Source organism: Phascolarctos cinereus, unplaced genomic scaffold (assembly GCF_003287225.1).
Source record: "Phascolarctos cinereus isolate Bilbo 61053 unplaced genomic scaffold, phaCin_HiC Scaffold_2;HRSCAF=192, whole genome shotgun sequence".
NCBI lineage: Eukaryota > Metazoa > Chordata > Mammalia > Diprotodontia > Phascolarctidae > Phascolarctos > Phascolarctos cinereus.
In genome coordinates, this window is record NW_027555625.1 from 298,317,102 (window position 1) to 298,330,293 (window position 13,192).

At 35.7% G+C, this 13,192-nt stretch overlaps 1 protein-coding gene across 4 annotated transcripts in view; it reads left to right on the top strand.

Annotated features, from left to right (window-relative positions):
- The window catches only part of MAPKAP1 (MAPK associated protein 1), a 319,648-nt gene that overhangs the window by 45,461 nt on the left and 260,995 nt on the right, over window positions 1–13,192 (top strand). For all 4 annotated transcript variants that reach the window (XM_020967543.2, XM_078150124.1, XM_020967541.2 and 1 more), the window contains 2 exons: window positions 3,728–4,051; window positions 9,069–9,158. In XM_020967543.2, the coding sequence (XP_020823202.1) occupies window positions 3,793–4,051; window positions 9,069–9,158 (349 nt within the window). In that variant the 5' untranslated portion in view covers window positions 3,728–3,792. The remainder of the gene's footprint in view (window positions 1–3,727; window positions 4,052–9,068; window positions 9,159–13,192) is intronic.

Here is a 13,192-nt window from a genome sequence, read left to right on the forward strand (position 1 = left end):
TTCTGCTCCAGGTTCACTGTGGCCTGCGTGCCCATGCTGCCCTGTGCTCTTCTACCAGACTGGCGCGATATACCATTCTAATCAACCATCCAGGTTGTCTTGGGCTGGAAATTTGTTTCACTCTGTCTTTTTGTGGGTTCTGTTGCTTTAGAATTTGTTTAGAGCCATTTTTTATAGGTATTCGGACGGGTTTAGGGGAGAGCTCAAGCAAGTCACTGCTTTTACTCCGCCATCTAGCCTATTCTACTTTTAAAGGAGTTCTTTTCTTCAGTGAATTTTTGTGCCTCTTTTACCATTTGGCCAATTCTGTTTTTTAAGGTTTGTTCAGTATGGGGTTTTTTTGTCTTTTTTTTTTTACCAAGCTATTAATTCTCTTTTTGTAATTTTCTTGCATCATTCTCATTTCTTTTCCCAATTTTCCCTCTACAACTCTTATGTCTTTCTTTGACTTTTTCAGGAATTCTTATTGGCCTTGGGTCCAAAGATTATTTTTCTTTGAGACTTTGCTTGTAGTTGTTTTCTTATTGTTGCCTTCTTCTAAGTTTATCTCTTGGTCTTCCGTGCCTCCATAGTAGCTTTTTATGTTCAGATTCTTTTTTTGTTTGGTCATTTTTCTAGCCTGTTTCTTCACTTTGAATTTTATTTTAAAGTTTGGTTCTTTTTTGTGCTCCCACTGCCAGAGCTAGTATGGGGTTGGACCCTATGTTTTTGGTGCTTCTAAGGTGGTATTATGCTGGGAGAAGTGAGTCACTACTTTACTGATCTGCTCTTTGGTCTTTACTCAGTGAAGGGCCCTTGCTCCCCTGCAGCCACAAGTAGTAGTGCTCCTCTTGGCCCTAGTACTGTGACCAGGAACCCTACTTCCTTGTGACTGTTCACAGGTGTATCTCCCTACCTTGGAACTGGGACCAGAACTGCTTATGGGCAGTAGAGTTGCCAATCAGTACCAGCTGCACCCAGTGTAAGCAAAAGGGTTCCTTATAATCTCTTTCTGACTAGTTGTCTGACCCACTCATCATCTCCGAGCTGAGAGCTTCCAAAGTTGCTGCTGCTGTTCTGGCTGCCTCCACTATCTATTATTGGTGCTCCTGTTGTGCTTCAGGCCTGTGCCCATCCTGGGGTTACAGATCTCTCCTACCAAGTTTCTAAGTTGTCCTAAGCTGGAAAAATGTCTCCCTCTGACGTTTTGTTTTCTCTGCTGCTCCAAAATTTGATTTGAGGTGTTATTTTAAAGTTGTTTGGAGGGGAATATTGGGGGAGTTCAGCTGGGTCCTGGTCTGTTCTCTGCTATCTTTGTCCTAGAGGAAATAGGGAGCTACTTATAAGCTCCTTCAGCTAGAGGGTGACGTGGTCAAACCTATACTTCAAGGAAACTGTTTTGGCAGCTGTGATTGGGGAGGGGAGACTAGAAACAGATTTAGATAAGAGATGATGACAACTTGTGGTAATCTTGTGATTGGAGGGAAGGAGATGGGTATGAGAGATGTTGTAGAGCTCTTATTGACTAGACTTGGCAACTGATTTGATATGAGGGATAAGGGAGAGTAAAGAGTTGTTGAAGACTTTGAGTCTGGGAATCTGGAGAATTGGAAAGATCCTGGTAGAAATGGAAAAATTGGGAGGAGAGGGTTAGGTTTAGAAGATAAGGTGAGTTCCATTTTGCACATGTTGATTTTGAGATGTCTATAGGTTATGCATTTGAAGGCATCTAATAGGTAAGTTGGGGATTCAAGCCTGAAGCTTGAGAAGGATTAGATCCTGGATATATAGATTTGGGAGTCATGTGTATTAAGTTGAGAGTTGAACCTAGGCAATAGTATATGCTCTCACTCTCATGGTTCTTATAGTTTAGTAAGGGTCTTGGGGCTAATATAATGCACAGTGATGCAGAAGTGCATAAAGGAGTGTAAAACATAGATGTCAGGATTGGGGCCACAAATATGGACTGAGAAAATTATTCTCAGCAGCTGCTGCCTCCTGAGCTTCTGGCCCACAGACTGAGGGGGAATCAAGTGACTGATCAGAGGGAGATTGCAGGGATCTCTCTGCTGGTGCAGGATTCTCTTGCTTTGCCCATGCTTGGATCTGGGTCACAGTTCTGGGTGGCAGTCCTGGCGCGAGGAGGAGCGCTGGCATGGTAGAGCTTGTGGTGGCTGTGGAGAGGAAATCCTCACAGTTCCAAGACAGAAAAGAGTGTTTGTGGTCACTCATAGACCAGAGAGAAATCCTTTAGGAGGTAATATTTGAGTTTAAAAGATGAGTAGGAATCATCTTGTTTGAGGAAATAACTCTCCATTCAATAGTGACTTCATAGATGGAGAATTTGGGAGTGAAGAGGAAGTGATAGGCTTTGAATTTTTGAAGTAAGGAGCTATTATTTCTTTAGTTATATTGTATTAATTGCAGAATAGCCAGTCTTCCTCTCTGGCACCATGTATGTCTTCTAAAATTTGGAAGTAAAAATTACATCAGGGTCATTTAGATGAAAATCTTCATTTTACAGAAGGAAAAAAAACAAACTTAAGTCCAGAGAATAGAAGTGATAAGGCAGCAGTAAATAGCAAAACTGGAATTTCAACCCAGTTCCTGATTCTAGTTCCTCTAGGATATAGAACTGTATAATCTCTGTTTGCTCACCCAGATTCTTAAGAAACAATGAATTGTAATGGAAAAATCACTGGACTTGAAATCAAAAGGCTAGCTAGTTTGAATCCTAGCCTTGGTACTTAGTCTTTGTGTCACCTTGGGAAGACATGTCACTTGACCTCTTTGGGCCTCAGTTTTCTCAACTATAGAAAAAGAGTTTTGGATTAGATGGACTTCTAAAATCTCTTCCAGGCAGTAATTTAACAGAGTAGATAAAGTGCTAGGCTTGGAGTCAGGAGGATTTATCTTTCCTGAGTTCAGATCTGGTCTCAGACTCATAGTAGGTATGTGACCCTGGGCAAGTCACTTAACCCTGTTTGCCTCAGTTTCCTCATCTGTAGAATGAGCTGGAGAAGGAAGTGGCAAACCACTCCAGTATTTTTGCCAAGAAAATCCCAAATGGGGTCACAAAGAGTCAGACATGACTGAAAAATAACTGAACAAGAACATCAAAAAGTCTCCTCCAGCTTCATATCTACAATCCTATGAATCCCTTCTCCAAAACTGACACTACTACAATTCTCTGTAGTTCACTTCCTCTCAGTGAATGACAGTTTTTCATCAGCTATAAAATGGACTTAATAATTCTTTCACTACTAATCTCAGAATTTTTAGTAGGAGAGCACTTTTTAAACCTTAAAGTAAGTGTAGAAATGTGAATTTTTTGGGGATAATTGTTCTTTGTGACCTCAGGCAAGTGGTTTACCCTCTGGGGGTTTCTGTTTCCTCTTTCGTAAAATAAGAAGTTTGGACCTTGAGGTTCTTTCCAGTCTCTGATCTTAAGTTCTTTTTACCTCTCAAACACATAGAGTCAGAAAAGGTATTCTGAGTTCTGTCTGTGAAAAATTAAGAATTTGGCCTTAACCTGTCTAGGATTGTTGTGAGAAAGTGTTTTGTAAAACCACTCACACTACAGAAATGTGTTTTATTGGTATGATTGAGGCATCATAGCATAATGAAAAATTTGTCACTTTTATAAACCTTTTGACTTTTCAAGTTACTTTGCCTTTCTAAATTTGTTATTCTCTGTATTCTTTTTAAGCTCATGTAGATATTCCTTTTTTTTTTTAAATTTTTTTAGGTAGTCCCTTTAAACAATATGAAGAGGAGAAAGTAGACTTTTAAGGAAATTGGCCTCCGTAAAGAATGGCCTTCTTGGATAACCCAACAATCATCCTGGCTCATATCCGGCAATCCCACGTGACCAGCGATGACACAGGGATGTGTGAGATGGTCCTGATTGATCATGATGTAGATCTGGAAAAGTTTCATCCACCTTTGGTGCCTGGAGACAATGGCTCTGAAATGCCAGGAAGCAGTGTTGAAACTCAGGGCTATGTCTATGCCCAGTCTGTTGACATTACCTCAAGTTGGGACTTTGGCATCAGAAGACGCTCAAACACAGGTAAATGTGGGATGCAGCCCTGATTCTCTGAGCTTCATAGGCTCAGGTCTGGAAGAATCCTCAGAGATATTCTAGTCTAACATCTCATTTTATATGTGAGCAAATAATGCCCATAGAGATTGAGTGACTTGTCTGAGGTCACATAAGGAGTAAGCAGTGCTGGGAGTCCACCTCCCTGAGCATCTCTTTTACAACCTCTTTCTGCTTCACAGAGAAATTTAGTGTAAAGGAATACAGTCTGTTTTTCTCTAGTGTGTCATGTGTGAAAATAGCATATCTTTGTTTTGGATGATCAACATTAATTGATTACTTCTGCAATTGTTTTTAGTAAGCTTTTCTAAAAGTTGTTATTAGCAACAGTTTAGTTTGGTTGAAAGAATATTGGGCTTGGAGCCAGAATTCCTTCGTTTGAATCCTGGTTCTGCAACCATATTAGCTTTTTGGACCTTAGGCAAATCATTCTTTCTTTCTGGTCCTTAGTTTATTTATTTGTATAATGAAGATTTTGGATTAGCTGATCTCTAAGGACCCTTCTATTTCTTACATTCTATATTTTACTCTAAAATTCTTTGGGAAAAAAAAGGTGTAGTACCTAGTACCTTGTATGTGATTAATAAATAATGAATGTTTGTTAAATGAAAGAATGAATAACATTTGCAGTGTGTAGTACCTTGGAATGGGGAGGGAAGAAACATCCTGAAGAGATATAGTATTTTAGAAAGATACATTTCAGGATACTTGTCTTGTGTTCTTGTAGTACAGGGTGCCTAAATATAGCCTTTTGCTCCATCTTGATAGGTGTTTATTAAACACTTAGGTAGGCACAATCCTTGTTGATGAAGATGCAAACATATAAAATTAAGTAGTCACTGCTCACAAAGAGCTTTTGATCTACTAGCTTTTCAAAGAATTAGAAAGCATGACTTCCTATTGTCTTACAATAACTAGGTATTCTGGTTTAAGGCAGACTTTATTATTTCGTGACTGGTCAAAGGACTTATTCCTGTATCCTTAGTTAACTGTTCTGACCTAACCAGTCTGAGAAATATGATGATGATGATGATGATGATGATGATGATAGTGACGGCAGCTTACATTTATGTAGTACTCTAATGTTAGCAGAGTGCTTTCTCTCTATATACCTTATGAGAGGCAGTACAAATGTCACTATTCCCATTTTCAAATGGGAAGACAGAGGTTCATAGAATTAATCGTTTTGTCAGCAAGCTTTTATTAAGTGTTTACTATGTTCTAGGCTAGGGGTGGGGAACCTGTGAGCTTGAGACCACATGTGGCCCTCTGGTTCCTCAAGTGTGGCCCTTTGACTGAATCCAAACTTTACAGAACAAATCCCCCTAATAAAAGGATTTGTTCTATAAAACTTGGACTCAGTCAAAAGGCCGTACCCAAGGACCTAGAAGGCCGCATGTGACCTTGAGTCCGCAGGTTCCCCATCTCTGTTGTAGGCCATGTGTTAATTGATGGAGGTAAAATGTATTATTTGGCAGCGTAGTAGAATCTGTTTTTCCATATGCTTCCAATACTGTAAGAGATTAAAATAAGCCATATTTCTATAGTACTTTTAGGTTTTCTCTACGGCAGAAATGAGATTGGTAGTGCAAGTAGTTTTATTTAGGTAAGGAAACTAGGATGTAGTAGTATGGTTAAGTGACTTGCCCATGGGCACGCAAGTAGGATGGCTAACTCCAATTGTAGGGATTTTTCCATTATTTAATTTCTTTCTGGTAGTCCTCAAAGTTTCCTGTTCATTGTCTTTTCCCCTCTTCCCTTTAAACAGTCATTGGCACTCTGAATGTCTTTTGTAAGATGTTGGCCTCCTCAAAGTCAAGCCATTGAGTTAGCAAGGATCTAAAATTTATAAAGAACTAAGTAATAATCACAGACATACAAATGATACAGAAAATCAGTGAGTCAAACAGTTAATTTGCCATTTTTACTGATGAGAATGGAGTTTATTAGTCTAAGTTGGTTAGGAGTTGCTCTGTACTTCTCTGCCCTCCCTCCAAGGTGACATTTTGCTGCCTGTAACTGTTGCTTTCCTAGCCTCTTAAAAGACTACACATTCCTCCAGAACAGCTGGCTCTGTGATGCTGGTCTTAGGAATTTGGTAGAATTATTCTAAACAACATATCCCACGTCTTCCATGTGTCCCTGAAACACATTCTCCCTTCCTCCACTCTTTCCCCAAGCCATTCAGGAGAGAAGAAATTTACTCTAGTTCAGTTAGCTTTAAGGTATTCTTTTCTTTTATTCCATGAAAAAAATTGTGTCCCCTATATATAGGTTATCATGTATAATGTTTGTCATTAGTTCATATTAATGTTTGTAAGGAGAAATAATTTTATTACACTGATATTCTTTATACTTAGATTATGGCTAGTTCCCAGATGATAAAAATCATTGATTACTGGATTTGTTATTTTTTTAAGTTAAAATTTTAAAAACTTTTATTTCATTAAATATTTCCCAATTACATATACAGATTTTTTAAAACTTTGGAGATGGAAAGGACTCTATAGATCATCTAATTCAACCCCCTCACTTTACATACGAAGGAAGTTAATTGGCAACATTAGGGGGTTTTTTGGAAATGTTGAATTCCAAATTATTTTCTTCCCTTCTGTACCTTCCCTACTTCTTGAGAAGACAAGCAATATAATATCAAAACATATTTTCATATTAGTCATGTTGCAATAAAAAACATAAAAAGCCAAGAAAATAAAAAAAAGCATACTTCAGTCTGCCCTCAGAGTTCATCAGTTCTCTCTCTGGAGGTAGATAGCGTTTTTCATCATGGGTTCTTTGGAATTGTTTTGTGTTGTTATCTTGATAGAGGAGCTAAGTCTTTCACATTTAATCCTTCTTACAAGATTGCTGATAATGCATACAGTGAACTTGTTATTTATACCTTCTTGTTGTTATTTATACCTGTCAGGGCTTAGTCTCCTCTTGCTTAACCTTTGAGAAACCAGGGTGACTTTCTTATACCACAGTGACTCAGTTGAGGAAGACTTTAGTGGAGGAGGACTGATGGATCAATGGTTCTAGTAGAAAGATAATATGGATAGGGTATCACAACTCCAGCTTCTAACACTATTTTAATCTGTGGTAATAGAGAGTATTCTCTAATGGTTTAGGACTTTAAGGCCTGGCTTCATATCCCAGGTTCTTCTGTATTACCTGTACTAGATATGGGAAACTCAATTAACATTCCTCATGTATAAAATGAGGGAGTTGAACTAGATGGACCGTAAGGTCCTTTCCATCTCCAAATCCCATGATCTTATATCATATAAATAGATTGACTTCCTATGGAATCTGCTAAGGAGATTTTGCTATCACTATGGAAAAAATTAATAGCATTTATCAGTATTGAAAGAAAATTCTACTGAAATCAGTTATATGAAACTTTAAATATAATCGAGAACCATTGATATCAAGTTCTTCATGTTAAATTGATTTCCATGCAAGTCATTGGAGTCCTGTTGTCTGATAAGATGGAATAGATTTATGTGGGAGGATGCAGTTAAGAAAGGCAGCTAGGTGGCACAGTGAATAGAGTGCTAGGCCTGAAGGCAAGGAAGACCTGTGTTTATATTTGGCCTAGCTGTGTGACCCTAGACAAGTCACTTAACCCTTTTTGCCTTAATTTCTTTATCTATACAATGAGCTGGAGAAGTAAATGACAAACCACTCCAGTGTCTTTGCCAAGAAAACCCCAAATGGGGTTATGAAGAGTTGGGTACGATGGAAACAAGTGAACAACAATAAAATACAATTAAGAGCTTTGCAGTGTTATTTTTTTGTACATTTTACACTTAATGATTTCAACTGAATATATTTTTCTTTAATAAAATTTGGTTGATTACATTGACATCCTCAAAATGTTTTTGCCGCAGTAGTTTAGACCAGTAAAAATGGTTTTGCTATTTTCTCGTACTCTCCTAAAAAAAGATAATTATTTTTGCTGAATCTAGAAGCAGTTGAAGAAAAGATTTGTTTTTTGATTTGAAATGCACCAGAACTTTGAAGTCACATATGCTATTGAAACAGAAGCATTTTAAAAGTCTTAATATTGGTCAGTGTTTTTTTCTTGGTCCATTCAGAGGCAGTAAAAATTAATAAAATGTGTATTTAGGACATAGCATTTTGTTATGAATGGTGTTTTTGTGAATTATAGCTTCCTGAATTTTAAAGACTTGTTGGTTGGTTGTACTATTATTTTCTAATGTTTTGTTTTGGGGATTTTAGATGTTTCTGCCATTGGAAATATAGAATGTTAGTAAATGGAAGCTGTGTGTTACCTTAATGATATTATGGATTTGCTTTTTAATTGTGGAAATGTCGTCTTAGTATTTTGGACATTGAGTCAAAATATGGTAAAGAGAAATTGTTCTTTTTAAGATTTGACTAATGTTACAAAGATACAAATCATTTATTTTACTACCTATAAACTGTTTCAGCCCACTGAAGAAAAGCTATGCTAATTTATATAGCTTTGACATTTTATAATTTTCATGATTTTTAGATAAAGGATTTTATATTTAAAACTTTAATAGTCTAGTCTGAGTTCATTTATCTTTAATTTTTGAAACGGGTAGAGTAATTCATAACAGTAATTTTATTCTGTAATGTAATATTCACTTCAGTTCATTTGTGCATTAAAATTCCTTTAAGACCGTTATTAATGATTTATATAATGAAATGTCATATTAATCACAGAAGTTTTCACATTTTATTATTCTCTTCCATGTTAATACTATCTTTATGATCTCTATTAATGTTTTATATCCTCTAATTTCAATTATAAATCAAGAACATTTTCATGTTTTTGTTGGTATTTGCCTTTCAGGGGTACCACCTTTAAAATTTTATGACTTTTTTCCCCTACATATGCAGTATAAAACATCTTTATTCATATAAAGGTAGTTAATTATGTCTTTGTTTATAGTAAACTTTCCTTGACAAACTTATAGTTATAATATTTCTCTTCAAGCTCAAAGATTAGAGCGACTTCGAAAAGAGAGACAAAACCAGATAAAATGCAAGAATGTACCATGGAAAGAAAGAAATGCTTCTCATTCAGGTAAACACAGAATGTTCATTTGCTGTTTTTGTTGCTTTTACTTGTAGTATATTTCGTCATATAGGATTGTGATAAATAATGTTGAGTAAATTATTTTCAAGCTTCATCAATAGATAGACAACTTGATGGATCTGGGCTTTTCTTGCTTCTTTGTTCTCTAAAACCACATTTTTATTTTATGGTGACTGCTTCAGATGATCACTAGATAGGGATATTCTAGAGTGGTTTTTATGCTTCAGGAAGGGGTTCAACTGGATCATTGGTCCTTAGTGTTTTTCTTGTGTCATGGATCCCTTTGGCAGTTTAATAAAGCCTATGGGCTCCTCAGATTAATGTTTTAAATCCATAAAATAAATATGTAGGCTTACAAAGGAGACAAATGATATTGAATGTAGTTCTCAAAATATTTTTTTAAAAAACATGTTCATAGAATGCCAAGTTAAGAATCCTTGAAATAGATGAGGCCTCGTCCAGTTCTAATACTGTGTATTTGATTCTGTGTTCAAAAGACTGTTATAGTTCCAGCATTCTGTGTTCTCAGGTCCATTATTTATTAACGTTAGGTAATTCTGTGATTTTCTTTGATTGAATTGTTCATTGCTTTACTGGGTCTCTTGGCTTCCTGTAATTCAGGAAATACTTTGCTTAGTGTGATCTTTTCCGACTGTTTCTTTTGAGTCTTTTCTGCGGTCCTTTGTTATTTTCCTGCACTAATCAGTGATCATAATAAACAAAATACTTTCATCTTTGTCTGAGCATAGAATCAGACATAATTGTCTTTTCATATTGTGTGTGTATGTATATACATGGTATATAAAGGTGTGCTAGTGCATATTCAAAATTATTGTCTCAGGTGGCCATGTCATTTAACAAGAAGGGGAGATTAATAAATATAAGAAATTCAGTCTAATTATCTTATCATTTAAAAACATGTATGGTTTAAAAAGACATTAAATGTTTAACTTGCCAGCATTTGAATTATAGGATTTTAGAGCTAGAAGAACATTAGATTATGTAATGTTAGAACTTAGAATGTCAGAGCTGGAAGGAAGGACCATAATAACCACATATTAGAGTGTTTTAAGGTTTATAAAGAGTTTTCCTTTATCTTCATTTTACACATGTAGAAACTGAGATGCAGAGATTTGTAGACTTAAGAACATGTTCGGTAGAGAGCTATGGCCTCGAAGCCACATTGTGGCCTTCTAGGTCCTTGGATATAGCCTTTTATCTGAGTCCCAGTTTTACAGAACAAATCCTTTTATTTAAGGGGATTTGTTCTGTGAAGTTTGGATTCAGTCAAAGGGCCACACTTGAGGAACTAGAAGGCTACATGTGGCCTCGAGGCCACAGCTTCCTCATCCCTGATATTAGAACATAGGCTCTTGACTGCTAAAACTGGAAAAAAAACATCAAATGTTAAAAACAGATAGAATTTTAGAACTGAAAAGGACCATAGGCCTTCTCTAGTCCCATCCTTTCAATTTTATGGATGAGAGAAACTGAGACTAGAGAAGTCATATCACTTCTTCTGTATTATGTAGTTCATAGCAGAGTTGAGACCAGAATACAGGTTTCTTGACTCCTGATCCTGACATTGACAGTTTAACATTTTAAAAATTAGTTATACTTGTCAGCTAGCTAAACTTTGAAACTTAGTTAAGTGAATGGGGAAGGCAGTGTTTCTCAGTGACAGTTATATTTAAAGATGTTACTTAGTCAAAAACCCCATTTGTTCTTTATCCCATCCCATTATTTCACTTCTAGAAATTTTCCCAAACCATTCAGTCAGAATGACTATTACTTTTTTATAGAAACTTTTAAAAATTCTACTAGAAATAAAGTATTTTAAAATTGCTGAATGCTAGGCCTTTGATTTTTGCCTCCTGATAAAGATCTTTTGAGTACTTTATGTCTATTTTATGTCATTTATCTTGCTTATTTAAGAATATTTATATATCTTAATGAGGTTTCTAGTCAATCTTCTCATTGCCTAGGAATATGGAGTTATTTCAAGTTCCTATTTTCAGAAAAGTATTTTTTGTTATTCTGATGTGATAAATGCTAACAGTCATGCATGTTTTCATGTATAAACAAGAGCAGAAAAAATTGCATATGAGACTGCATATTTCAGCTATGTCCAACTAGTTTTCTTTTTAAAAAGTGTATAATTTTGTTGTTAGTTTCAAAGCTGTGCTGCTTGTCCATTTTCCTCTGAATCTTCCTTTTGTTCTCTTTTATGTATTTTTAAAAATCCTTCACTGATGTTCTTTGCTTTATTTTCTTTTTTTACATCTTTGTCATCAACCTTCTCTGTCCCGCACAATCCCTCTTCCCTCTTAAAACCATGTGTTTCTCATTCTGCACTTTTTGTTTATCACCTACTTGCCTAGATATGGAAAGCATGCTTCATCATCAGCACTCTGGATTTGTAATTGGTCCCTGCTTGTCAGTTTTCAAGTCTTTCAAAGCTACTTTCACTTAATATAGTATAATCATTTAAAAATTTATCTATTTCTGCTTACTTCACTCTGCCTCGATATATACAAATCTTCCCAGGTTTCTCTAAACCTGTTACTTTTATAATTTCTAAGGGCTCAGTCATGTTCCATTACATTCCACTTCCATACCATGATTTGGTCAGAGCAACAAAAGTGCTGCTTTGAAATTTTTTTGTGCCTGTGGGTCCTTCCAGCTCTTTCTTTTATGTCTTGAGATATGTGCCTGGTAGTAGTATTGCTGGGTTGAAGAATATACACAATTTAATGACTGTGTAGAGTTCCAAATTATATACCATGATTTTCAGATCACTGAACAGCAATAGTTCATTAATGTTCTTGGCCTTCCAAATATCCTACATTGTCATTTTGCTTTTTTGTCATCTTTTCCAATCTGATGGATGTAAGGTGGAACATCAGAGTTGTTTTAATGTGTGTTTTTCTTGTTATTAGTGATTTGGAGCATATTTGTGTTATTATTGTTTTATTACTTGCTTTTTGCTTTTTTGAGGACTACATGTTAATGTTTTTTGACCATATGTGTATTGGGGAATGGCTCTTGTTATGTGTAGTTTTATCACTTCCCAGTATATTGTGGATATATATTTTGGATATGAGACCCTTACTAGAAACTTGCTGTAAAGTTTTTTTCATAGTTAATTGTTTCTCTCTTAATCTTAAGTACATTGACTTTTTATGTGCAGACCTTTTTAGTTTTATGTAATCAAAACTGTTCATTTTAACTCTTGTGAGTGTCTCTATTCCTATTTTGATCAAGAGCTCTGCTTCTGTCAGTAGTTATTAAAAGTATCTTCTTCACTGCTACTCTTACTTGTTTATATAATGTCACCTTTTGTGTCTTGGTATCTATCCATTTGGAGCTTATTGTGGCGCATGATATGATAGCTTGTTTTGGATGTAATTTTTGCCAGGCTGATTTCTTATTTTCTTAGAAGTTTTTATTGAATAGTGAATGCTTACCCTGGTAGTTGGGGCTTTTGGCCCTATCAGACATTGTACTGCTATGTCTATTTGCTTCTGGATCTTGTGTACCTCATATATTCCCGCTGATCAACTTGTCTGTTTTTTCACTAGTGCCAAATAGTTTTGATGATTACTCCTTTGTAGTATGTTTTGAGAAGTGGAACTGTTAGGTCTCCTTCCTTACCCCTTTTAAAAATTATTTTCCTTAAGAATCTTGACCTTTTGTGTCTCCAGATGAATTTATTATTTTTTTCTACTTTGATTGGTATGGTACTGAAATACTAAAATTATTTAGATAATATTGCCATTTTAATTAGATTGTTACAGCCCAACCATGCGATAATTAATTTCTTTCCAATTCTTTAAGTCTGTCTGTTTCTGTAAAGTGCTTTGTAATTGTAGCCATGTAATTCTTGTCTATGTCTTTGTAGGTAGATTCCCAAATATTTTGTATAATCTGTAGTTATTTGAATGTAATTCTCCTATCTCATCTTGCTATGTGTTGGTGGTAATATAAAGAAAAGCTGATGGTAGATGGCGGATTAATTTTAT